The 27,508-nt window shown below is 44.4% G+C and overlaps 2 protein-coding genes and 2 non-coding genes across 10 annotated transcripts in view; all 4 read right to left on the reverse strand.

Annotated features, from left to right (window-relative positions):
• Positions 1–4,892: 4,892 nt before the first annotated feature.
• RPL27A (ribosomal protein L27a) lies at positions 4,893–8,431 on the reverse strand. Its single transcript, XM_065682985.1, has 5 exons — positions 8,119–8,431; positions 7,742–7,805; positions 7,128–7,203; positions 6,190–6,364; positions 4,893–5,072 (listed from the first exon to the last, which is right to left on the reverse strand). The coding sequence occupies exons 1-5, from the start codon at positions 8,119–8,121 to the stop codon at positions 4,944–4,946; spliced, it is 447 nt and encodes a 148-aa protein (XP_065539057.1). The 5' UTR covers positions 8,122–8,431; the 3' UTR covers positions 4,893–4,943.
• LOC136018024 (small nucleolar RNA SNORA3/SNORA45 family) lies at positions 5,726–5,857 on the reverse strand. The gene has a single exon (XR_010614188.1). It is a non-coding gene; the product is annotated as a small nucleolar RNA SNORA3/SNORA45 family (small nucleolar RNA).
• Positions 6,691–6,822, reverse strand: LOC136018023 (small nucleolar RNA SNORA3/SNORA45 family). The gene has a single exon (XR_010614187.1). It is a non-coding gene; the product is annotated as a small nucleolar RNA SNORA3/SNORA45 family (small nucleolar RNA).
• Positions 8,432–9,981: 1,550 nt separating the features above from the next.
• Positions 9,982–27,508, reverse strand: part of DENND2B (DENN domain containing 2B) — a 183,872-nt gene continuing 166,345 nt past the window's right edge. For all 7 annotated transcript variants that reach the window (XM_065682980.1, XM_065682977.1, XM_065682981.1 and 4 more), the window contains 6 exons: positions 15,725–15,902; positions 14,600–14,641; positions 13,478–13,589; positions 12,262–12,501; positions 11,271–11,357; positions 9,982–10,890 (listed from right to left, as the gene is read on the reverse strand). In XM_065682980.1, coding sequence (XP_065539052.1) covers positions 10,856–10,890; positions 11,271–11,357; positions 12,262–12,501; positions 13,478–13,589; positions 14,600–14,641; positions 15,725–15,902 — 694 coding nt within the window. In that variant the 3' untranslated portion in view covers positions 9,982–10,855. The remainder of the gene's footprint in view (positions 10,891–11,270; positions 11,358–12,261; positions 12,502–13,477; positions 13,590–14,599; positions 14,642–15,724; positions 15,903–27,508) is intronic.

Below are 27,508 nucleotides of genomic sequence, written 5' to 3' on the forward strand. Positions count from 1 at the left end.
TTACAGCCTGCAAAGGGAAACTTTTGCAAGTTGCATAAGAAGAGAAAAAGTAAATACAGCATCATCTCCCCTGGAATCACACTTCCTGAAACTCCTGGGGCCGGATCCTCATGCAGTTGGGGATTGCTTTGGCATGGTAGCGTTGCTAACAGCAGTACACAACTTGTAGCTACGATCTTCAGATTTCCCCCGCACCAGCACAGAAGAGCAGCAGCTGTCACGTTAAGGCTGTGTATTCTCTTGCAGGATTCTGTCTCCGGGCAGATTCCAGTGGAAATGACTAGTAAGCAGCCTCTTTTCTTTTTATTATTATTATTTTATTTTTTTATTATAATGCCAACAAAATGATGAATGTCTCAGAAATTCACAAGGATTTTTTTTCTAAGTGTTGCATCCTGAAGTCACTGCCATTTAAAATATTTTAGAGAAAATGGACCATATGATAAAGTCTGCATTGTATTTCATACCCCAGACCCAGCCTAGGAACAAATGAAAATAGGTGGATATCCATCAACTTTACTGAATTCACTCAGACAAATCCAAACCTATCGCTAAAACTTAACAATTGCAACTTCAAAACTAGAGTTCCCTCAGGAATTTGCTGTGGTAATTGTACCTGTGCTTTAACCAATAAACATCATATCAGCGATTATTATACCAGGTCACTTTTGACAGTGCATCTTCATCAACCTTCTTTCAGGGGCAAATGTCACTTGAGCAGCACAGCTTCTCAGCTGGCTCCATCTCTATTGTTTCTTGCAACTCCTGTTGCTAAGAAGACAAACCAGCACCTACAAAAACATGTAATTTCTGCAGTAGGAAATTGAGGTCTTCGACAACCACACTGTTTACACAGAGAAACCACAGCCCAGGGCCAAAGCACCCGTGCACAGAGAATCAGTGCAAACAAAGCCCGATACTGGGAAATGCTTTATCACCATACAGGCCAAACCTGTGACTGAATGAGCAGAAGCGGATTGCCATACATTTTAATTTAGGCTTTTTGCATAACATGTGAAGGTTTTTGGTAGGAAGGGGAAGGATGAGGTGGACAGAAAGTGTTTGCATTTCCCCACAGAGACAGGTATACAAATCAGCAGTAAGGCAGGTACATTACCAGTGACTTGGCTACACTGATGGGAAACACCTAGTGCAACAGCCGTCATTACAAAGAAAACACCTAATTGCATTTCGGACAAGCGTGGTGAGGGTAATGACGCAGGATGCAGGACAGAAGTGGATGAAGACCGGGAGAGCTGGGGAGGCAGCAGGAGGGCAACAGCCACCCTGACACTGATCAAAGGGAAGCATCCAGGATCACAGGACCTGGAATTCAGTAAAGTGTTGATACATTTCATATAAACACAGAACGGTTTGGGTTGGAAGAGGCCTTAAACATCACCCAGTTCCAACCCCCTGCCACAGGCAGGGGCACCTTCCATGAGACCAGGTTGCCCAGGTTGTTTCATACAGAAGTTTGCAATGATACCCTCTCAGTACTCCATAATTTTTGTATTTTAGGGATAAACTCTATGCAATTCCCTCTTTCGGTTCTCTCTGTTGCCGTTCAATTGAAATTGCCTCTCAATTCCCTGTTTCTTTTTCTCAGATTTGATCAGCTTTTTGATTTTTAAATCTTCTGCCATTAAATGTGGATGTTGCCACACGAGGCTCGTTACAGCATTTAAAATGCCGTAACATGAACGTCACCAGTTTTGTCTGTAACTGCTTCATTAGCAGCCAAGAATTAGGACACGTTGAAAAAAAATATCCTCATCCACCACAGAATGATGTTAAATAAAAAAAAAAAGGGGGGGGGGGGGAGTGAAGGACATAAATAGAAAGGGAGAGATTTTACATTTAAGAAGTGAGTTGGTCTTCACTTAGCTTCCTCGCTTCCCTTGGTTTTGGGTTTTTTTACATAGAAAAATCATTTATTCGGACACCGCGGACAACCGTCCCGACCAACCCATCAGCTCTCACAGGAGCCGCGCAGCTCGGCTCCTCTTACACCCCGGCGGCGCGGGCCCGAAGGGGCCGCTCCCGCAGGCCTCGCCCCGGCAGCGGGCGCCCCCGCGCGGCCAGCGGCCATGAGTGACAGCGGCAGCACCCGCTGGCCGGGCCGCGCCGGCGGAAGCAGCCTCCTCGGAGCGCGGGACGCCGTTGCCATGGCGAGGGGCGGCCGGGCCGGCGCCGCTCCCCCGAGCGCTCAGCGGGGCGGCCTTGGCCAGCACCCCCCCATCTGCACGGCACGGCGCCGCCCCGGCCTGCCTGCGGGGAGCCTCGGCGCTGCCGGCCGCTGGATCGAGCGCAGGAGCGGCGGCAGCACCGCCGCCAGGAGTCAGCCCGGAAAATGGCGGCGTGAAACGCAACTGATAAAAACTCCGTCCCAAACCCAACGTCCGATTTACGCCTTCGGGCGGTTACTTCCGGCGGCCTGTCCCGGCCTCAGCGCGGGTACGTGTCCTGGGTTCAGGACATACATAACAGTATGTCACAAATGAGGCTCTGCTATGCTAAAACCCCAAAAGCTCACACTATACCCAGGCTGGCCTTCGGCAGAGCAGACCCTAGCCAGTGGCGCCTGCACACTTCTCACGCTACTTTTTGTACTCAAGACTACAAAATATGGAAGCATTACTTAAGATATTAAATACTAAAGAACTGAGAGCGGTGTCTGTCACTTGTCTGCTGCCATGTGGGCACAAAGTACTTCAGCATAAAAAGTGCCTTTCACTGTCTTTATGACCTGGTCAGCATTAGGTTATTGACATCAGGGAGTAACGGCATTCCTTATTTCGCAGTAACATGCAATTTACCTGTGAGGATAGAAACAGTTTAGCTTTGGCAATAGATAAATGGCATGTATTGGGAAACAGTGGTCCCAGCAGCCAATGAGATAAAGTTCACGTACTCTTACCTCGGTATTTTGCAAACTGGCCATTTAAGTTACAGTTCTTCACAACTGGCAGTATCACTGGCTAAGATGAACTGCTTTCTCAAAGTAACACGTCAGCTTTACTGAAAAAGCCCTCTAAATTTGACTAGTGCCCAACACTGTTACTTCATTAACTATAATCAAATCACACATACTAGAGGGGCAATTTGCAACCATCAGCAACAATTCAAGACTTCTATAAGTCAGTCAATAAAAAGGTGTCTGTATGTTTTTGGTCTCTAGCACTTAAAACAAGAGCTAGCTCACTAGCTTTAAGAAATTGCTTCATCTTTAGCACTAAAGATTCAGGCTTTGACTTGCAGGGTCAAGCCTTGCATTTGCAACTGAATTCCTATATTGACGTTATAACTAAACAAACAATACTTTATGGAGTCTTTTTCAGACAAATACATCAGAAATTCACATAGTGCAGTTCTGGAGCTGTGCTGTTGCTTTCTATTAGCTGTAAGGCTGAAGCTAGCTGGCACTGTTTCTGTCCCACACATGGTAACTACAGGAGTTGTGTACCCTACTTGAGGGGGGTATTGACTGCAAGTTAATGAACACTTACTGTATTATTTCAGTCATTAAGCAACAGTTCCAGTACATTATTGCTGTTACGAATCCTCAAAAGCACACCAGCTTGGAATTGCCATCTGTCAGGCCAGAAACACTGACAAGAAGCTTTAAAAGCTTTTAGCCTAAAGCAATCCATCCAGCTAGTATGCCTCAGTGACCAAATGGACAGCACCCTCCTGCTACAATTGCTATGAATTAGCGACATTCAGAATTGTGCAAACACAATTTCACCCTATCATGGAAGAAGTCAGCCTAATCTCAAAGAAATCAGACATGTTCACAAGCAGTGGTCTAGCTAAGAGTGTAACACTGTTCCTGCAATCTGTCAACCAAGAGGCAACTTACACCGTGAGTGACTATGAGCCTCATGTTTTGATGAGCACATGGTGCAAATACCTCAGCTGGTACTCAACAACCGCCAGCAGTTTCTAAAAAACACATGGATTAAAATAGTCTGTATTTTGTATGTTGACTAATACCAGAAGCTAGACAGCCATCATCCATTTAGCAGCAGCTGAAGCACTGGGGTGACAAACACAAGTTGTAATTTAGAAAGACATTTCATTAACATCACCATGAAAGAACAAAATAAAATTTAACCACATTGTTGAACCAAACCCAAAATACTTCTATGCATAACACTGATAAAAAAACCCAATGTCAATCAGTGTCTGTTGGAAGCCCAGCGCTGCTCTGCTCCAAGGCTGGTATTACTCACGACATAAGCCTGGCAATAACACAGTAAAAAAAAGGCTAGTTTCTTCAACCTGTTTCAACTCTTCCCACACTGCTCCCAGGTATTTCCCCTTCCTGCCCTCTTATACCCTACCTCAGTGGAAATGGGACTAGGATTGTTTCACTAGCCCAAAAAGCAGCCTATGTATCACAAAGCTTATCGATAGCAACTAAAGTCTTTCACACATCAATTTTTGGTTCACTACTACCTATTTTGTACTGTTCCATTGCATTTCTTCCTCTGCATTCTTGCCATTACATTCCCAAAGAACATGTCAGTATCCCCCCAGATTTCATCTGGATGTCATTTCAGCGTACAAAAATGCCCATCAATAGAACATGACATTTCAGAGTCATGAATTTTCATGACAAGTTCAGAGACAGCTGTAAAGAGCATCACCAACTGGAAGAGCTGCATGAATACAGGAAGAACCTATCTATTTTGCTACTCTGTAAGGACAAAACAATAAGGTATTCCTACCAAATGCTGGACACTGTAGCCAAGCTATCCCAAAAGACAGTGAGAAGCAGTCAAACCACTAATCAAAACTCCCAGAAATAAGCAGACAAGACTTAGATGTGAACAGTGACTGGACAATTCAGGGGGAAAAAAATAAAATCAGAAACTTGTGTACATCAGTGCATTTTACACATTGTCTTTATTCAAAAAATTTGAATAAAACAAAGGCTTTTATGCAACAAGCACACAGGCACCACCAACTTCTTTGATCTTCTCCTCTGCTCTTCTACTGAAGAACTTTGCTTTTACAATCACAGGCTGCTTGGGCAGCTTCCCTTTGCCCAAGACTTTGTAGTAGCCCTAGAAAGATTAAAAACCCCATTAAATGCTTGTAATCAGATTGCAGGTTCCCACATTCAGACCTATCTTTTAGAATGTACAAGTTAAAACCAGAACCGTGACCAACGTAACCTCATTCAGGCTCTGCCTCATATAAAAATTGCATGAATGAAAGAAAAATACCCTGCATGACTTAGTGGAGTTGCACTTGTTCAGATAAATAGTGGAAACTGTAAACTGAACCTTGCTTGTAACTTAGAAGCTGGATTTTAATTCCCCATACTCCACATACACAAAAACATAGAAATGACCAACTTTTCACTGCTTTTCCAAAGGAGAGAGCAGTTGGCTGCACTTCCAAGACTATCCACTACCCAATGACTTCCAGTTGGTGATCTTTACCTGTAGGACATCCTGGTACTGCAGAGAGAGCAGAGGACTCTTCTGCACATCTTAAACGCACAGCTGAAGCTTTTCCATGTTTTCACAGCAACAGCTGTCCTCTACCACTGTAATCCTCTCATTTTATTCCTGTCCTTTGCATTAAAAGGACAATTGTGGTACAAGGTCCACTTATACTACAGCCCTTGAAGAGGGCTTGCTAGAAGAGGCATAATTGTTCAAGACAAGTATTTTAATTTGGGATGCAGAAAACACCCACTTGGCAGCCTAGTTTGTGTTGCTGATTCGGTGGCTGGCTGAGACACAAGACATCACAGCCAGTGAATAGAGATCAGGCATTCATGTCCGAGAGCTGTAGCACACCAAGACAATCAAACATGTTCAGATGTGACTCTAGTCTCGATATTAGAGAAGTGACTTCACGCAAATGATCCTAGCTCTGCAGTGCTTTTATACATGCTTTCAGTGACATTTTTAACAAGTAATTTTTCACCACCTTCCAAAAAAGGGCAGTCCCTGTCCACAGTCACACCCAACTATGAGAAAAAGTTCTTACAAAAAAAAACAAAAACGTAACAGCATTAAATACCTGTGGACTTCTTATATGCCAATATAACCATCCAGAGAAGATCACAAATATTCAAGCACAGTAATTTATCTGCAGTTCAACACTCTCCTATTTGGATACACACAAATTGACCAGGAATTGCAGGTACGGATATGAGCAGAAACTTACCGAGCGCACAACATCAATGACTGGGGCCAATCCAGCCTCATTTTTGGCATAATTGAGCCTTGTCTGTTCACTGACCAGCGTCCATAGTTTATCCAAATTGACAGTAGGACAGAACTTTTGGTTTCTCTTCAAGTGATAGTGCCTCATGCCTACTTTTCCAAAGTAACCAGGGTGACTGTGAAAGAAACAGAGTGCTCAACAGATGACATTTTTAATTCCTCCTGAACAGGCAGCACTACAAAGTAACAGTGAAGCAAGCATCTTACTTACCAAAGTAATTAACATGTCACATTATACTTCTATTTGTGTTAATAACATGCAGTATTTAAGTGTAATAATCATTAGTATCGAAACGAGGGAAAAATTATCCTCTCTAGAAACGTTTGTTCCCTTGAACTCACAACTCAATCCCCCTCACTGGTGAATCTGCTGCAGCCCTGTATCTCCCAGGCAGCCGGAGACTGCCCAGGGAGGGCAGCTCTGCCTGAGGGGTTTCAGCGCCCCTGTCACTAACCTGGTGACTGACTGAGTCAAGAACAGAAACAGTCAGTGAATATAGATTAGTGGTTACTATCCGAGTACTCTAGCACACCAGGACAACAGGCAGTGTCCAGATGTGACTCTAGTCTCGGCGATAAGACTAAACAGGATGCAGTTTGGATTTAACACAACATTTTGAATTTACACAACATTTTTTGTGTGCATTGTTATGCACACTGTAACATGCAAGTCTGGTTGAACTCCTAAAGCTTGATTTAAGTGAAAAAGATTTTGATAGGAGGGTAAATGGGGACAGGAGTTGACTGTAGCTGTAATCCCACATTTCATGTTAGAGCTAAAAACACACTGCAGGTAATTTAATTTATTCACACAAAAAAGTTAGTTTATACTTCAGGAACATACATTTTACTACTGTATTATTTAAAACATTAGCTTACTATTTGTCAAAGTTAATCCTGTGGTGGTGCATACCACCAGCATTACCACGTCCTCCTGGATGTTTCCTATGTTTGCCTAAGAAGAAAAATTTAAGTTTGTTACACTAAGAATATTACACATAATACCTGAAATTAAAGTATGTTTTTCATTGCAATGCAAGCTAATTACTCTATTCCCTCTTCTGAATTAATTTCCATTCAGGAAGACAAGCCAACTAAAAGCTAACACTACAGAAGAAAAAAAAACCACCATCCACAGCATTCCTCTGGTTAGCTTACAGGAGTACAAGACAACACCAGTGCTAGCACAAGTGGGGTGACAACAAACGTCAGAAATGGCCTTAGAAGGGACACAGCCCTGCCTCATATACTTCCGATGTCACAGAGCCACCACCTATCCCTTGAGCACTACTGAAATTAAGTTATAAATCCAGTGAAGCCTAAAAGAACGTGCGTGATTTCTACTCAGCCCATCAGGGTGGCATATGCCCCACGGTGCGAGCACCACCCATATACCCTGCACCCACCGGTGCTGCTCACTGGTACCGGCAGCGTGCGGGACCCCTGCACCACACCAGCATCCCCTCAGCGCCGGCGGCAGCCTCCCCACTCACCAACGCGGCCGTGGCCGTGGCTAACATGTCCCCTCAGCTTCCGGGTCTTCCTTAGCCTGGAAGGCTGCGGGAAAGCGGGAGACCAGCTGTGAGCAAAAAAGGCATCAAGAGGCAGCACCACCACCCGCCCGCCCGCCCTTGGGGCCAGCGCTGCTCCGAGGCCGCAGGCCCCCGGCAGCCAGGCGCCATGGCGGCCCGGCCCCGCCGCGGGAAGGCCCACGCGGCCTCACTGCCCCACTCTCCCCCGCCGCACCGTGGGCAGACCGCGGGCTCTGAGAGGCGCTTCCCTCCACCCCCGCTGCTCCCTAACCACGTCCCGCCGCGGGAGCGAGGGACCCCAGCCCGGCCAGGCCCAGCCCTGCCCCGGCAGCACGCACCATTTTCCCGGCGTGCGAGAGAGAAGAGAGAGAGAAGAGAGAGGGCGGTGCTCGCGAGAACGGGGAACAGCGCCGCAAGAGCGGAAGTGGAGCTGAGCTCTCGCGAGGCTTCGCTGAGGCGCTTGGGGTGGGGACGAGGGTTCGTGGCGTGTGGCCCCGGCGGGGCGGTCTCTGAAGCCGGAGCAGCCTAGAAGCGCGGCCATCCGCTATGCCCCGTGGCGGCAGAGTTCGCCGGTCCCCCGGGGCTGCCGCCGCGCTGCCTACGGAATGGGCGCAGCTCTGAAGAGCGGCCCGGCGAGTGGCCAAAGGTAGCGGGCAGGCAGCGCCAGGTACCGCTTGGTGCTACAGCCACAGCGTGTGTTGTCTGCCCTCTGTGGTCTATAGCGAAAGTAGGGTCTTAAGCACAGTTTGGGAACATTTGCAAGCTTGGTAACTTTATTAAACATCCGTAACAATGGGGAAAAAAAAAATACTATGTACTTAACTACCTGCCACACTAGAGTGACAATTCCTGGGAAGAAGCACTAATTCTAAAGCTTGTTTCTTATGTACTTTGTACTGTGAGACTGTTTAAAGGGCATTGGATCTGTTCTTCATCACGATTTCCTGCTCAGTTCAGTGGTGCGCTAGTAATGCGCCGTCCTGGGGAACACCACTGGTTTTAACTTTCAGAAGGCAAAGGAACACACTTCATGGTTTTGGTTCATCTAACCCTTTCAAACAGACCTCTGGATCACAGTAGGCCTGGTTTATATTCTTGTACATCAGCATTCCATGGCTTTTCCTTGCCTTTGTGGGAGCTCTTCACTGCTGCACTTCTTCAGCCAAAGATGATGCTTTACCCATCACTTTCTTCAGAAGACTGTGTATTTCCCCATGTATTTACTAGCAGATGTTGTTTGTAAAATGGCCAGAATCCACCCATACACGTGAAGTTATTCCTTCCACTCTGAAGAACTACATCTAGAATTCATTCTGGAACTTACAGCATATCTTACAGTGGAAGGAATGGAAATTAACATTGGATTACATTTCCCTTGAATCAAAAGCATTGATATTTTTGCAGGCTCTTCATAGACAGTTCAGAAGCTTTTGTACATAAGTGTGAGGGAAGTAAGAGAAAAAGGAAACGACTTCACCTTTTTAGTGAACAATCCCTCAATTTTGTTCTATGAGGCTGATAGCAAACCAGAACCACTGTCAGGTTAGGAACTGCGCAAGCCTCAAAGCCAGTGTAACTAAATAAACTGCACTGCAAATGAAGAAATGTAGTGCTTGGGGTTTTAAAAGGGAACTTTAGCTAGTTTTCATTAGCTGTTTGACTTGCAAATACATTCAAGTATTTTGTATTTTCTTCAGACTAAGGGAAACATTGCACAATCTCCACAGGAGTTGAGTTGTGTGACCAGATCAAACATGAATGCGGTACTCGGACAGCATTCACAGCTGTGAAGGTGGCCATGGCAAGCTCAGCATTCCCATCAGGCTGAAGGGCCTCTGCTGAAACAGAACCACCACCTGAGCGGGCTGCAGTAAGTGCAAAGGAAAAGCAGGCTCCTGTGAAATGTTGGTGATCAGCTTATTGGAAATTAAGGAAAAGCCTGTCTGCCTCCAGCTCCTCGTACTCTACTTTGATCACCTAACCAAGGTAGCATAAGACCAACCTGAAAATACCACAATTGAGTGGTATATGTGATACAGTGACAAAAGTAACTTGCTGCTAAACCATTCAAATAAAAAAGTTTTAAGAGATGCTTCTGTTAGGGTACAATTACCAGAACAGGGATGTAAAATGCCTTGTCTCAGCCCAGTGGAAAACATCGAAGAAAAATCAAACTACACATCATGAAACAGCAGACCTACTAAAAGACAGGTTCATAACCATTTCATATTTTAATTACAAATTCATGAAAAATCACAGGGAAGTTACTGGTTTTGTAACCTACTCAACATGGGAACTGCAGAGGTTTGCAATGAATATAAACAAACAGGTATATTTACAGAGTTTATTAGAAACCATACATACATACATTAGGAAAGGACGTACTGTACCTACTCGTTGCAGCTTGCATGTCAAAGAGCTGAGATCTTAGGTTTAGCAGTCTTAGTGCAGAATGGATTACAAGTAGTCTACTGACCATAGTTCAAACCAAGTGGAAGTTTTGTATTGTGAACCAAGTACCTTATTATCAAGTTACTCTGTTATTTTTCTTTTAAAATTACTTAAAATGAAAAAAAAGGAGGATGGGGACACCCAAACAGACAACTCTGCCACATGAAAGCAGCCACTGTGCGTACAGCCTCTCCCACGTACCCGAGTTCATTCACCTCGCACTATTCAGGCATCAATGTAGCTCTCACAAACATCCCTTGAAATCAGTGGTTCTGCTGAGACAGTCAGCTGCACATAATCAGCTATTCATTTTTTGCACCAAGCATAACTCAGTTCATACTAAAGAAACAAAAAGCACCTGTTATTCTCAGGAATATACAAATATTTACCACAGTTTTCCTTGCTCATTACAAAATCAGTTACAAAAGCTTACAGCACATTATGTACAAATTCTACCCAAATAGATATAGGAGCCATCATCGGGCACACTAACAGCACTGGTCATCACGTAAGGCTGCAGTCACCTCACCCTGCTCTCCTCCTGCACCAAGCTCTGCAACGCTGCAGGTGCCTCACGCAGTGCCATAAATACAGTCTTTGGATTGGCATTTCAGCAGAAAGGAGTTAGTTCTTCTTGTGCAGGAACTTCATTTTGTTTCCTAAAGAAAGCACACTATCAGTCTCCACACATACTGAGAAGCTGAGGGCAATCAAAACTTACTTAGCAAATGAGTCTAAATGTGTCATGGAATTGCTGTAGAGTAACTCGCCTACTTAACGCCAGCAGGGACAGATAGCTAACAAAACCTGAGTGGTCAAGTGCCTTTTCTCCACCTCTTTGGTCATGGTTTGGTTTCACTGCCCCCAAGCAAAAATGAAAGTGTTAACAAGGATCACGGTTAAATTTGATTTTGACAGCTTTAAGTATGCTGTTGCTGTTTTCATGTTTCCTGTCACCTCAGGTAGGGCTTTATCAAATTACAAAAAAAAAACAGACATGAAAATCCATTTCAGAAATACTTCTAAAGCTTTTCCTCACCAAGGCCTCGTAGAAACTTGTTTACTCCGCTTTGTTCCGTGTCTGGAAGCTCTTCCAAGTACTGTTCTACCCTTTGCTCGAAGAGGCCTGTGGAAGAGGGAGGAAACAAAGCTGAAGTGAGCTGCGCCTGGCCGGACCCGCTGCGCGCCTCCAGCTTTTTGTTTACAGAGCCCTTCACCTCCGCAACACCGCAAGGCGTTACCGCCCGTGAGGGGCGAGCCGGTACCGCGTGGCATCACGACTGCCGCGAGCCCCAGGCATTACGTGGAGAGTCACAGATTCAAGCAAGCGGGGGAAGGCGGCTCTCGCGCGGCCAGGCCGCCCGCCCTTAGGTCCTCCGCGCCGCCGCTGCGGGCCATGCCGGCTCCCGGCCACCGAGCGGCATCACCGCCGGACGGACGGCGCCAGGAGCGCGGCTCCGCTCAGCAGCGCCAGCCCGGGAGACGGGCCCGCCGCCGCAGCAAGGCCGGACTAACGCGGCCCTGGCTGCAAACCCCGTTACCGCCCGGGGCGGCTCTGCGTACCGGGGAGAGTGGGGCTGCCATCCGGGCCGGCCTGCATTGCCGGCAGTGCCCGCGCTGCTCCGGCAGGCGGCGCTGCAGTGTCCCGGGCGCGGAGGGGGAAGCGCTGCGTGCGGGGGCTGGCGCCAGCCCCTGCCGTCGGTTGAGCATACAGCGGGCGGCGCCTCAGGGGACGCGTTCACGCCTTCCCCGCGGGCACTGGCAGGCGGCCTCCGGGGCTGTGCCCTTCGCTGGGTGGCTCCCAGTCTCTCCTCAGAGTGATTTAGGGCGTTCAGATGTGACTATTCTATTGGTTAAAGCCTTTATATTACCACCACCATAGCTACAGTCTAAGCCACAAGAAGCAAACTGTGTGTTTCAGATTTGTCAGCTCCCCAGAATTTGCTCAGCCCTGGCAGTAGAGAGGGATGCCGATCACAGCACCTGCGCACAACACAGGTTGATGCTGCAGGAAGGGCAACCAGCCTTACCTTTTGCTCTGCATTTTCTCAGCTCTCTGTCCTGGATGAAGCCAGCAAACATTTGGGATTCCATGAAAACTTCCAAGAAGCGGCGGATACTCTTGGAGGCCACAGATTTACGGAAAGCCTCCCTTTGGAAGGCACGCTCTCCTTTTTCATTCTGGGTTAGGAACAGGGAATAATGGCCAACTGTCTCCACAAAGAACCGGATAAAAACCTCTGACACTAATCCATTCAGGGTGTTACATTCTGTAAAATAAGGCGGCAATAAGACACCAAAATCAGCTGCTACCAGAGCTGTCAGCATTGTCACCCATGCAGGGCCAGGTACTGTCATCTCATGGTTTACTGTTGCCATGCTAATAACTGGGAGGAGCTGTACCGGCTCCTTGCAGACCTGGATGTACACCAGACAGGGTAACAGCTTTATAATCAGGAGTGCAGTCTACATAACTGGTGTTTCATAACCAGGAGTCAATGAGAGCTACAAATCCTGAGGAAACAGCCCAGAAAATTAAAAATTTTGCGAGTGTTTAATCAAAATTACACCTCATATTTTAACGCTTGGGTACGTTTTCTTGAGAAGCTTCTGAATGACTCAGAATTAAAATGTTTGCTCTGGGGATAATAAGCCTTTACCAAGAACTGATCAAAAAGGGTAATGTTGTAGAATTTGGGTTTTCATAATTTCTGAGATGTTAAAGCAGTTTTACATGTGTAACACAGATGAGTAGAAATAAATTTCAAAACCTGCACAGGGGACTGTTTCATACCTTTTAACCACAGGCATTTAAATTCACCCAAGGTGGTTTTTATAATTGCTGGAGAGAAATACGAACCTTCAGAGGCAACTCAGCCCCTCTTGCACTGAAACTGTGTTCTGGAGGTACCTGCTTCTCTCCCCTGAAAATACCAAGCTCCAAGAGCAACTCCAAACTCAGACACACCCAAGCATGTACAGTTATCTGGATTGAATTAGGGCCAAGTTAACTGCAAAGCTCTATTTGAGTTGAGGTTTAGAGGTATGTCATTTACAAAGCAAATAGGTAGCTGACTGTATTACTGTGGGTTGATGCTCTCAGACTCATTCCCTGTGTGTTCAGAGACCATCTTTGATGTTGCAAAAGGTATCTGAATACTAAAGCCTCATCTTTCTCATGGATAGAAGGTCTCAATACTATCTACATGCTTGTCTATACAAATCCCTGTTTACAAATGAACTTACCATCATCTGAATCACTATCTGAATCCTGATTTATCAGTTCATTCTTTCTCTCTAGAGCCTGCTCCAGAGCAGCTTGCAGTTTTCTAGGTAATAGCGTGTCTTCATCATCCATCTGACAGAAGAAAAAAGTAATCTTTAGATCACATTGATCTGTGCAGCAACTACAGCAAATGCTTTTGCAAAGTTTAAAATTCCAAAGAAGAGTGTTTTGTATTTGCTACTGTCATGGTACATAAACAAAACAATGAAAATCTTTGCGCAACCGTCATATACTTCTGAACAAAATTTCTTGTCACTCTTACTGAGATTAAAGCCAGGAACAATAATCCAAAGAGCAAGGTAAACATATAGAAACTTGGAACAAGCTCTTTACATGACAGAGTCCAAATGAGTGTTCTTAGCTAAATACACATAGTCAATACCTAGGTATGTGTACACACAGCTGTTCTAGTTGGGGTTAGGCAGCTTCTTTGGTTCTTGATAGTTGTTTTTACTTACATTCTAGTATATCTTGTTTTCTGAGTTTCCCCCTGTTGTTCTCTTCATCTTTTTTAGTGCTTGTTCAGCAAAAGTGAGCAGACACAAGAATCTTAGCTCTGCAACCACTGTTCACCAGCCATACATCCGGGGACTCATACAAGAAAGTTTACTCATCTAACCTGCACATAGTTATTTCTGAAACTATTTAGCACCACACTGTTATCAAGAGATGGTGCTGTCAAGAGATCCTTCACCTCCCTGCTTACAAGACTCCTGATTTTCCTACCACATTAATCTTTACACCTTTTCTCACTCAGAAACTTTTCTTTGCAATTTTTGTCCTTTTCACCTCCAACAGTGTGAGTTTTCTTACTAACATGAAATTATAATCTTTGGATATTTTCTTTGCAATGTGAATACAGTTCTTGATTTCTTCTGACAGTCATAGCCTCAATCCCTTTTCCATACCTGAGAAGTACTTATTTGCAGGTGAAACAGAAAGAGAGCACCTTTTTCTTTTTCCTCTAATCTCTTTCCCACTGCACAATTCCAGCCAAATATCTATAATCAAAGAAACCTAGTCATACTATAGGAGTAAACAGGTTACTAGACTGCATGGCAACATTTTGATCTGTACTTTACCTGTCTGATGAATCGATCAGATCCCAGGTTAACCATCAAAGCCTGCGGAAAAGAAAACACTGTAGTGAAATATATCTGAAGAGACAGAAAACATTCATTTGTGTTTGCCTTTTAATAGAGAAAGATTATCTGAACAGTCCCAAGCCTCAACATGAATCGAAATTCCTACTGTGAAACAACAGGTTTTGTGCTTTATAAAACAAGAGGAAGTTTTTCTTTAGTGCTTAAACTCTAATTTAACATAGTCAGATGCAAAATATCTCATACCAGGTTAATATGTAAAAATCTAAAAGGGTTGGACAGTTTTCTTTAAACCTAAGCAAGTTACTGCTGATCACTTTTAATGTGCAGGTGAAAAGTGTTTTAGAGGGGTTTAAAGAAAACCATGTCACTTGAGGCAGCAGGGCTTCTGAAAAGCAAGAGTGTGAAATATTAATGACCATGAAGCAGCAAAGCTGAGAGATGGAGCTGGGATGATGTGGGAGAGCAATGTTGGGAAAGTGGAGGGAAAACAGAGAAGATATTTACATGGGCCGGAGGCACAGAGAACCTTGAAAGCAAGCACAAGAAAAGAAAATTTCATAAAAAAAAATGACAGAAACTAAGAGAGAAGAGTGGGACCTTGAGCGGTTTTGTGGTGTTTTACTGGAAGAGCTGATGAACTGGAACTCTCGTTTGATTTCCAATGCAGTATTAACAAACACACAAACAAAAAAAAAGCCTTAAAGGTTTGATTTTCTGTGCTGGCTATGGCTTCATGCTCAAGTTCTGTTAGCATTAATAGGTGTCATTAGCAGGTGGCACTTCACATCTTCCTCTTGTTGTTCCAGATACAACAAAACCAGAACAAATCAGCACATTTATGCTGTGCTTACTTGCTGACCAGGTTAACATTCGCTTCTCTCTGTCAGGGTGCACATCTTCTGCATGTGAAGAGGGGCACAGTAAAGAGAAGACTAAAGCTACCCCTGCAGTTTTACCAAGACGCAGTTGCCCATAAGAATTAAGCAGAGAAGAAACAGGCAGATTAAAAATGAAACATGTGAGAGTTATGTGTGAATGGCAGGCCCTCTCCAGGGTGGGACAGCTTTACTCCAGGAACACAATTCTGGTGCCAGCTCCTACCTCCTCTACAGGCAGCTCCTTCAGTTTGGGCAGAGAGCTGGAGAGCAGACCCACCAGGAAGGGGGTAGGGCAGCACACGATGTCAATCATGGATGAGGGCAGGACAGGAATGAAGGTGTGCTGCCAGGAGAAGGGGTACAGCAGGGCGACCACGGCATGCGAGCAGCTCGAGAGGGTGCTGGAAAGGCAGGAACAACCAGGTTAGGAGATGTCTAGAACAGCTACCACCTGCTGGGAAACAGCATGTTAAAATGCAAGTGCCCAAGGGGCTGCCCTTATATCACTTCTGATGGCTTAGGTCCCCTTCCGAACGCTGCCGCTTCTGTGCTGTGCAGCGTGATTGTTCCTCCTGTGCTCTCTCTAGGTGATTTGAAACTAAAAATAAAAAAGCTACACTCAGTTTGTTTCATTATAGCAGTCAGGAGACACTCTGATCTAGAAGACAAGGCTTAATGCTCCCAAAAGCACTCAACAGCAGTCACTTTGAATGATGCTTAAAATCCAAAAGCAACTTCTGTTCATGGCTGTTATGACCATGCCAGTAATAAAATGCGTAATACTGAAGTTCTTATGTCTAGCACTAATGCGCAAACAAGGGAAAATGAAAATTAAAAGTAGAATACATTTGGAAATACAATATTAAAAGAATCCGCTACTAAATCAGATGTAGCCTACCCCCCCCCCAACAATCAATACCTATGCAAAGGAAGTGTAGTAAAAGCAATACATTTTTCAAAGTTGGTATATTTTTGTGACAACTGCATATTTTTACTATAATACACCTTATTTGTCTTATTATTACTGACCAACTCCAGTGATAAAGGTATTAACCCTGCTCGGTACTTTAAAATACTTATTGGTATCTTCTAAACATTAAGACTTGATACCATTTGTGGAAAATGTTTTGCATGCACTGTTCTTCCATCTAGTGAATCTGATTCCCTTCTACAGTCACATGTTTTCCAAATGTTAAAAATAAAGGAACACCATTACCAAGCTAGTTTTAGTATCAAGGGAATAAAACGGGCTCTCCGTTTCAGAGCTTTGATTTTGGACCGAGTTCCAACATCTGCTTCTTGCAGCTGAGGATGACAGAAATTTGGATTTTTACCCAGCCTAGCATGACTGAGCTAATTTTCTCACAGTGCAAACTTCTGCTGTGCTTAGGGTAGCCACGAAGAACTATAAATAACTGATAACTTCAGAGCTGTTACTGCTCGAGAATGCTGGGGAGAAATTCTACTGCAAAACTTGTTGGAGACTTTAGGTGGCGTCAGACCTCCACCGGAATAACCCTCAGGAGCATTTTTTGCTGAATATTCCGAGGGCAAGAGAAAGGTTTCATCTGTTTGTTCCAGTCAGTGATTAACCTTTGAAGTCTGCTGAATGGGAAAAGTGAGAATTAGACGATAAAGAAAGAAAAGGCTGGGGAAGAGCAAATGCTAGTCTTCTACTGCAAATAATCTGTTGAGCTGGTTTTACCTGACTTTTCCTTTAATATTTGTCAATCATAGCAGGTTTTCATAACATATGTCGCCTAACACAGGTTTCTTGTAAAATGATGCATATCCCTTATTTATTTGGTTTCATAGCAGGCAACAGTGCTGCCGTCGCTTCATGTTTTGATCTCAAGCGTCTACCACAGCAAACAGAGTGGTGTGTTTCAGAAATGCTGTGCCACATGGTGCAGACTCCCAGCACTTTCTCAAGCTCGATGTAATGACTCTGTGGCATTTTCAGCTACTACAGATTCAGTCAGCCAGGCAACTAAAAAAGGAGCCACGCTAAGCTAAAAGCAGGAACACAAACATTCTTCGGATATTCAGTTAGCATTTTTTTCCTTTCTATAGAATGCCCTTTTATAACTTGCTGTTTTACACGCAGTGCTGTGACGTAAATCAGCCCCTGCATCCTCTCGTGCATGCTATTCCCACGCTAGGGGAGGCTTCAGACTCCCATCCAGGACACTGTTTTTTCCTCCAGAGCTTTCCCGGGAGCTGGCAGGGGCAAAGCAGCAGCTGAACGCAGCAAGTGGCCCTGGGGGGTTGTCCTGCAGCATCCCCCAGGTCACACTGTCACCTTTGTCAGCATCGCGACCTCTGCATTTTGAGGCTCTACACACAGTTTTTCAAGCCTCTGCCTCAGAAAGTCTTTCCCTGTGGGATGTCTCACGCTGACCCCCATGAAATACTCGCTCCAAACTTTCCGTCCCCAGGTTGCCAGCTGCCCTTCCTCCTGGACGCTGCTCGAGCAGAGGGCAGCAGGAGTACCACACACAGTTACCAAACTCCCGCTTGTACAAAGTGGCGGTGTCTCTTCTGTAGCTGGAAACACTCTTTTTGTTATGAGCATAACTAAAAAGAAAACATAAATGGACCCCAGCAGTGCTCAAGGCCAGGTAGGACGGGCCTTTGAGCAACTTGGTCTAGTGGAAGGTGTCTCCGCCTGTGGCAGGGGGGTTGGAAGTGGATGATCTTTAAGATCCCTTCCAACCCAAACCATTCCACAATTCTATGACTGTATATTTAGAAAGAACACACATCTTTGACTTCAGTATAACGTTTTTGCATTCATCAGGTAAAATTCAGAGATGAGGGGTGTAAGAGAATCCACAGTTTAAATCTCTAAAATATGGTTCAGATCCTTCTAAAGGGTGTTATTCATGAGAAGCATGTTTGGCAAATTGAAAAAGAAAGCCCTACCCTGGGAAACCAAGTCCGCTCTAGTTTTTCCTTTCAAGACACGCAACCCACACATTGTCCCACTGTTCTTGTCTATGAGAAATAAAGTCAGATGGTTTGTATTCTTGAAGGTGTGTGGAGCACGCAAAGTAAAGCAACAGGGTAGTCAAAGAAATTAGATTTTCAAAATAGTTTTAATACTCTAAGGCAGTTTTGGTGATCCATGGGGCTGGTTTCGAGAGTAGGCTTTTTCATTAGGTCTGTGCAGCTTCACAGGAACACTGCTTAATATTCTAGCTGCCGTTCTACTGGAAAACACTTCTTATATTACCCATATGCAGGTAAATTTATACGTGGGCACAAGAAACCAAACCATTGTATGAGTCAACACTAACGAGCAGCATAAACCACCACATCCTTCAGAGGGGAAGTGCTGCCGCAGTCATGCGCAAGTAGGAGACATCTGTGATGTTCCCAAGGCTGGAGTACTCGAGAAATGTGGACTACTGTGCTGGCCTGTGTCTGCAGAGCTGCTGAAGGGAAGAATCAGCCTTCAGCTTAAAACCTAGCACATCCCTCTGCTCTGTCAGCTACAGGCTGTCCTGCATGCACATGTAACTGTACACATGGAATAAGTCTACTAACAGTAATTGACTGTGAAAAAGTGACTGTGCTTGCACATTTTGTGGGATAAGGGAATTTTCTCACGTGCAGATATGTGAGGCTATTATCTAGCCCTATGACACAGCCCATGCCACTGAACTCATCCCATTAAGCCGGTACTCATCCCAATAATTTGCACGCCACTAAAGCAAAATTAGTGAACAATTTGTAGGAAAACACACAGTTTCAATCCATTTCAAAACACAGGCAATCCTCCACTCCTCCTTCCACTATTTTTTCTTCCATGGTTTTCACCTAGTTAAAAATTATTAGGAATTTGCCCACATTTTGGTTATTCCTGTGTCTTTTATTCACTAGATTTAAAAAACCTTCAGTGTTTGATCTTTTCCTCATGAAAGTATTTATGTGAGATTATACAGTTGTATTGAGACATTCTTAATCATAAATTTCTCTTGAAGAAGAAATCCTGTATCATGTTACAGATGAAATGGCAATGCTTCTTTCCCACTCAGAGTTGCCTTATCTTCCTCTGGGCTATTTTGTTTCCCAAATCATTTTCTCATGACAGCATACAGAAACCTTTCCTTGTTGTGTACTTGGCTGTGGAGATGCAAGGCTCACAGCGAGAGCAGAGGCACAGGAATTTCAGACATCACCGTGACTCAGCTGAATTGTGGAGACTGCTTGTGAACATGGTTTAGGCCCACAGCAAAAGCAAATTAATGACTTAAAAAGAACATTTACTGTTCTTTAGATAGGGGGATGCCTGCTATCAATTTCTGGGTCAGTCAACCAACAAATAACCCCAAGTCCAGGCCATTTTAATATCTAATCACAGTACAATTACCATGTTCTGAGAAACATGTGTTCTTCTCTGTTGAACAGTGGATGGACACTGCCCTGGCTGGGGGGAGCACTGCTGATGCAGATGCTAGCACTGGATGTGTCTGTGTCAGAGGACTATAGCTTGTTGCATGCTGGAAGTCACCAGCTCATGAAATGTTAGTCATATTCAGCTATTCATACTACTCACATTGGAAACATTCCACAGATACAACTTGATAACTCTCTTTTCCTTATAACAATAGCCAAAAGTTATATTCCTTCTCACTTGCCCCCTCTACCACCTACAATTTCTCACAGACACAGGGGAGCATCACACACTGAGCATCTCCTAAGTGCAGGAATAAGCCTCTAGCACAGACAGTCACTTGCTGTCAGGGCTCCCTTATCCTATCTTGTTACTCTCATGCACCTTCACAGTCATTTTAAATTTCCATTGAGGGAGGGGAAGGTGAGAATATCCCTCTCCTTAGGAGAGGTAAGAATATCATCCTCTCCTAAGGGACAGGCTCGCTTACTCTACCTGGGGTGAGGGAGGACCACCCCTTTGGTGCAGGGCCAAGCCACACAGCAGCTCCATCACCCCAGAGCCAGTGCCATGCCAATATTCTGGACCATGCACAGGACTGAGACCAGTTGTCAGAATCTGGTCCCTCTGCTTCCTCAAATGGAGAAGCGCAGCTAAAAATGTAGATTCACAATGAAGTGTTTCCACTGCCTGTGTTTACTTTTCCACAACCTTTTCATGTTTTTCATTTCTCCCTGCTGATTTAATTATGTTACTCTGTCCACATTTGCTGAACTCTTTCATCCTCTGTGCTAACGCATACATGCTCCAGGCCACAACTGCTCCATGACCGAGTTATGTCCCTGACCCACATCATCTCCTCTGCTCAGGAGAACTTCCTCCCACTTGAGGTTAGAATCTGGAGGCTCAATCCTTCCCAGATGCAATACCTCAACTCAAGTGGGTACTACACACCCATGTGCCTCATCACAGGCCACTGGTGTGCTCTTGTGATAGCTCCTACCGTTGTGCTATTGCTGAAATGTGTAGCAAAAGCAGACACTTCTCTCCTATACCCTTCACTGCCTCCCCAGATCCTGGATTAATTCTACTCTCTGACAGACAGGGCGAAGTCTGTGACAACTCTGCAAGACAGAATGGTCTGGGAGGTTTGCAGAGGACTCTAAAACCTCTGGGAAAAGGCTACAGGACCATGGGTTCTGCCCATCTTCCCTCCAACACACACAGGCTGAAGAGGTGAAGGACAAAGCAGAAAGCTTGAAAAGCATCAAGTAGAGAGAAAATGGAAGTAAAACCGGTAGCAGATGGCTACATTTTGGGTGGAAGATGGAGTGCATGCAGCATTGCTGTAGCTGTCCAGGCAGTAATTTGGAGAAATGTGCTGTGCCAGATACATTACTTACCTAAGTGCTGCGGAAAACCAAAGGTTTCTCTGGGTGCATAAGAACAAATAATAGCAGCACTATTATTCAAGTGGATAAGACTTAAATAATAGCATCAGGGACAAAACACAAATGAAAACATATCAGTGTCCTAAGTGATAATCTCCATACTCCAGTCTCACTCTAATCTCCTGCAGCATTCCTGCAGGTCAGCTTTTCAAGCAAGCCCTTGTCATAAAAGCTGACAACAGAGAGCTGTTACCATCCCTGCACCACAGTGCGAATGCTCAGCTCCAGCACCCCTCTTGACCTTCAAGTGTTCTTCTGAGGCTGCATGCCCTGAGGGCCCCCTAGATCAATCGCTTGTGCTTCACTCCTGGGGCTGCTGTGCTGCGAGGACACGTGTCATTAACCCCGGTACCTCCAGCCGCTCACCAAGTAGGGCAGGCAAGAATAAAATGAGAATTCCAGAAAGTCTTTGGTACAGTGGTGCAGGACATCTCCAGTTTTCTAGCCAGGATAAACTTCTCAGACATAACTGCATTTCTTCCTATGCAAAACCATTGCTGATGGTTTCTCTGTTATCACAGTAGATGCTTAAAAGGGAAAAAATCCTCAGTTCCTCTCTTTTGATTCAAACCACAGTGTTTTTAGCCTACCCCATGAGCATTTCAAAATAAAATCATGCGACTCATTGTTGCTAGAGGCAAAGGGCATGGCAACGGAGCCATCTGACTGCGCCAGGTTCGGGAATATGCAAGCGCTCGGGAACAGCAGGCACGTTCAGAGACACAGCATCATACGCAGATTGGACTGGGGAGGGGGCCGTAGCAGAAGACAACTGCAGGGAGCGTCTGGGATAACCTTCTCACCAGGAGCAACATGAATCAGTAAATGCCTTTGTGCTTGTAAACTTATACTGAAGCGAAGCTGAAATGGAGAATTTTTGAGAAGCGAAGCTGTCATGGGTAACATTGCTGCTGATTAGGGATTAAAGGATACATCTGTGAGCTCATGTGTAGGGCCTGCCATTACTGACGGGTCTGGGAGACCTGCCTATTTGTAGGATTGCTTGCGTTTGTAAGGCACTGGTTTCGCGTGATCAGAATTTCACTTGTTTTCATGGAGGTTTCTAAGCTGGTGTGATAACTCTAGTTTTCCTATTTCAGGCAAAATTATACAGAATGGTACAGTAATTCAGGTGGGAAGAAACCTCCGGAGGTCAGCTGACCCAGCCCCCCCGGTTTGGCATCAGAGCAGTTTGCTTCCAAAGCCAGATAAAAAAATACGTTATTTTGCTAAATAAAACATCTTTGCTGCCCTTTTTTGTGAAAGGATGGCATGCTTTCGTGGCGGGGACTTGAATACTGGCAGGGGGGAGTGCCCTGTGTGCCGAGGACTTCTACCAGTGATGTCTAAGCTCACTCTGATTTGGTGATGTTAAAAAACGTCTTAAAATAGTATTTTTTTGTGCTTACTAAAAAGAGACTTACTGAGCTGCTAATTTCTTAAGATGAGATTATTCACACTTAAGCAGCACCTCCCTTTCGGCTGTAGCCCTGGCTGCACAGAGAAAAGGGAGGCTCATGTGGGAGAGGAAGATCATCTTCATCCTGCAGGGAACCTAGGGAAAGGAAGAGAAGGAAACAAAGGAAGGGAAAGGAGGAGGCTGAATTAAATGCAAAGGGGTAAAAACAAGACCTGTGAGGCAGAACTGGCAGGGGAGGAAGACAAAATGAATGTGGTGAGCAGGTGAAAATGAAACATGAAGTGAAGGCAAAGAGGCTGGGATGCAAAACTAAGGGACTGGACAGTGACTGGCTGGGCTGAATGACACAAGCATTGGGGAAAACAATTTAATATTAATATGGATAAAATTCTGTCACACACATGCAGCCAAATTATTAACTTGAGAAACTTGTTCCTCTCTGTTGCTATGGATAGATGGAAGGGCTGTGAGGCTGTCTGATGCCAATTACTCATACTGTTCTGATGCCAGAGACACTGCAGAGCGGCTGCAGCTGCAGGAGGGAAGACTGGACACCGGCATAGCTGAAGCTATGTGACAGAGGCTCAAAGCCCACTCTAGTATAGATGCAAATCAAATATAACCAGTGCTCATACTCTTCAGCCACTTCTGCACTGCTTCCTCCTTACCCCAGCATGCAAACCCGCTGACAAGCAGGGAGACACAAAAGCACAGCTTCTATCAGGAACAATTTTCAAACTGAAAAGACAAGTTTCCTCCACAATGGTTATATTTATATATCAAAACAAACACCAGAATCATGCTCAGCTTATTGATGTTTGGCCCAATTAATTTTAATACACTGGTAGAAAAAATTATTTCTAATGATTATAGAGCAGCAGGATTTATAGTCAGTTCATGCCTGGCTTCACCAATTAAAGCAAAGCATGAGGGGACAGGCAAACTACTGGGTTAGGCTTTGATTCAGCAAAGTATTTTAGCACAAGTTTCAGCCTTAATTTGCTTTCACTGTGGTGAAATACTTTGCTGAAATGAAGCCTCAGAGACCTTTTCTTTTTCCACTTCTACTTTAATCCGATCAGCCCACAAGTACAACACAAGACGTGATAGTCCCTTTTGAGCCTGAGTACCCTAAGTGCTGTGGGAGAGTGCTGTTGGGATGGCTGTAAAGTCAGCCCCTCTCTCCAGCGAGGCATGTTTCAGCTTCTGAAATCTGAATAATTTTTCACCATTCTAGAAGCCCTTCAGGGGTAAAGCAAACTACAGAGACTCCTTCCAGCCTTTATAAGGTGGTTTGGAATTAGAGGCTGTAGGTTTTGAAGCTATTAAATAATTTCAATTTAAATTTAATGCATTATTAATATATTTATTAACTTCTAATAATGTAATTTAAATTTTAATTTAAAAATATATTTCAGCCTCCTGGCTCAAGAGTCTCCTGTGGTCAATCCAACATCTGCATAAGGGTGCACAGGGAGGAGGACTCCTGTCCCCTGGTGCTGCCAGGGCACCTCTCCTCTCCTGACCTGAGTAGCTGCAGGAAGCTGAAGATGGAGTGGTTGCATACATGGCTTGAAAGAGGCTTCTGAATTCCCTATTAGTAAATCTGACCTTCCTCTGGATGTTTAAAATCAAAGTAGTGGGTGCATATTACACGGAAAATGGAGTGAGCTTAGGCTGTAAAAGCCAGAGCAGAGTAATAATTTGTATTGTGATCTGGTTTTTAAATCAAACACTTAAGCAAGAGGCAAATTAAGAGTCGTGACAAGAGGTCTTTAGGAGCTGGCCAGAAGTATGCAGGTAATACTGTATCTGGGATCAATACCTGACATCCTGCTTTTTGGGAAATATGAACAGATCTCTAATGTACATATTTTAGGTCACTTTTTCTCTTGATGTCAGGGGAAACCTGCCAATAGAAAGTTCTGCCGCTACTGTCTAAATAAAACTGGAAATTCTCTAGTGTAAATGTGGTCATGATGGAGGGAAAACGTACAATTCCTGTGAGGATCATGGTGAGCCAAGTCCATCCAGGCCAACTCAAATGCAGCAGCCAGTTCTGAACAATTCATAACTTAATCATTACATACACTAGAACACATGCTGCTACACTCAATCTCTGTGACTGGGTAAAGAGCTCTCTAAAGCACAAATGAGAGGTCTTCCCTGGCTGTTGTGGCCTATGAGCTAATGACTCAGTCCAGAAGCAGGTGAAAATCCATCACTGCACAGGAGCTTGACAAAGGAGGAATATTATTCCAGAGGTGAACATTTCCCAGGGTGACCGATTTAGCAAACCAGGAGCTCTGCTATTGCACTTCAACTATCAGCCTCCAGGGTCCAGCCACTGTTTCCTCGCCCACCCAAGCGAGGTTGCCCAGTGTGGCTTTCTTTTTGTTTTTCATTGAAATACAGGAATACAGATATGCAAAATTTCTAAAAGTTATCATAACTTGTCAGAAATTAGTAAATTATTTCATTAAGAGCTGCGTTTTCAGAATCCAGCTCCCACCATCCTGGAACACTGGAGGGACAGACAGTCTGAGGTCCTACACATAACCTGCGAAGCACAACCCTGGCTCATGGCACAGATAAGATTGCATTGCATGGAGCTGAGGGCTGCAGACAAGCAAGTGCACTGTCAGGAGATCTCTCTTTCAGAGACTAGCTTTGAAGTACTTAATTTAAAAGTAAGCAGAGAAAAGCTGATTAAAGGGAAACGTGGTTTCAACAAAGAAATTATATTTTGCTGCCTTACTCGTGCGTAAGAGAGGCACATGAAAGCCCCTGGAGAAAGAGACATGCAAAGTAGCCTTAAGAATGAGAATTTGGCTTTTCAAGCAACCAACATTCAAACATACTTTTCATAAAGCTCAAGCAAAAGGGATTTTTGGCAAAAAATCATTGCTTTAACACATTATCTACCTGCCCAAACTTTGTCGGGTGGTTACAAGAAAAATCCCCAACATTTCAAAGTGGAAAGTTATTATTCTTAGTGCCCACAGAGTAATCCAGTCCCTTCCTGCAGGACAGCTTCTTAGCATAAATCCATTACACCTGGTTCTGGCCCAGGTGCTCTGGAGGAGTGTTAACTACTTGTTCTTTCCACACTGGGACCTTTGCTTCCACCAGTCCTTGTTAATGTTCACAGGCAATCTTTGCACTATTAACAATGAGACAGCTGTAAAATAGGAGGAAGAATTTTGCTAGGTAGTAAGAAAGGAGAACAACCCCAACCCCCCAGTCCTTCTCATTCAAAAGCTGAAAAGAAGGAATCTGTCTAAATTCCCCCACTGGGAGCTAGAGGCTGAGTTGGGAAAATGTTGCAACATACTGCTATATCTTTATTGTGTCAATAAGCAATCCAGAAGAGAACTGCCAAACGACATGGTCATCTTCTTATCGCATTCCCTTTCATGGGGAAGTGGAAGGGAGGGGAAATTTTGCTGCACAAATCAGAAGTGGAAAAATGATTATTTTTCCCACTGTAGAGCATTAGCATGGCCTGAAGAGCCATGAATAAATACCACTGGAAAGGAGGGCAGGGGGAAAGGAGGAAAAGGAAAATCATACAAGTTCTACCCTTCTTGGGATATGGCATATTGAAAATGATATTGAAGTTCACCGCATATTAGAAATGTTATTATTAGATTGCTTTTCTCTGGGACTGTGGAACCTTAAACAAACCAGAGACTTAGAAGGTTAATTTTGTTTCTCAGGCTGTCTCTTCTGCCTGACACGCATTTTCCTGCTGTCTACATACAGCTCCTCTGCCAGCATCAGTCATCACATAATCTGAATGCCAGAGAAATGTAATCCAAGTGGTGCAAAACCTAAGTATCTCTTGAGAGGGGGGACTAAAGTGCAAATTTCTCTGAGTAACATCTTGAAAGACAGTTCTGCTAGTTACCTTAAACCCTCAACTCCACATCGGATGGAGCACTTCCAATTCTAGCATTTAGACTGTAAGACAAAGAGTCTTGCAGGACCAGATTGCATACAGATATCCTACTGAAAGAAGATTACTAGCTATATTTGGTAGGATAGAAAGAAGCACAATAGCAAGAAATTGCAGTTACATGAGGTCAAATAATCACACATTACAGGGTGTTAAAGGTTTTTTTAAGTAGAAGTGTTTCTACTTGGTGATGTTCATAATGCAAGCAGACTGAGAAAAACTAAGTCTCATAAAAGAAAAGTGATTTCAGGGAAGGTAATGGCACTCAGACAGACTTTGGAGGATGCTTTTAATGTAAAAGATGAAGGGAGTTGCAAGGTATTGTCCCTTAGGTAAAGCAGGGATGATCTGTGGGTTCTAAATCACTCCTCAGTGGGGGCTGATCTGGCTCTCTCGAGGAGAAAGAAACTCTCAGGTTACTTACATAGAAATGGATGGATTTGATTTATTTAGAATAAATTTTGTCTACTAGCCATGATTAGATATTGGATACTTATATGAGGGCTCATTCCCTCCACTGGAGAAACCAGTGGAAGAAAGTCTCTAGCTTATGTTCAGCATGGCAGACCAGACAAGCACAATAATCCTGACAGAATTAAGAAAGCACTTCAAGATCTTTGGATAAAAGAAGTTACCAGAAGAGATGTCATCCAGCCATACTTCTGGGTTTAGACATCAGATCTGGGAGCTATTACACATTCCACAGGTACAGTAGCTTGCATCTCTAAACATCTTCTTCAATGCACACCTGATAACTAAAGTTTTTCCTGAGAGAAAAG

This window comes from Lathamus discolor, chromosome 6 (genome assembly GCF_037157495.1).
Source record: "Lathamus discolor isolate bLatDis1 chromosome 6, bLatDis1.hap1, whole genome shotgun sequence".
Lineage (NCBI taxonomy): Eukaryota > Metazoa > Chordata > Aves > Psittaciformes > Psittacidae > Lathamus > Lathamus discolor.

What these genes read in the sequence shown, in the direction of transcription:
- RPL27A (XM_065682985.1), bottom strand. An exon ending in CCACGGCCACGGCCGCGTTG is followed by an intron (nt 7,204 to 7,741) that starts GTGAGTGGGGAG and finishes TTTTCTTCTTAG; the next exon opens with GCAAACATAGGAAACATCCA. An exon ending in AGGATTAACTTTGACAAATA is followed by an intron (nt 6,365 to 7,127) that starts GTAAGCTAATGT and finishes TTTCTTTCACAG; the next exon opens with TCACCCTGGTTACTTTGGAA.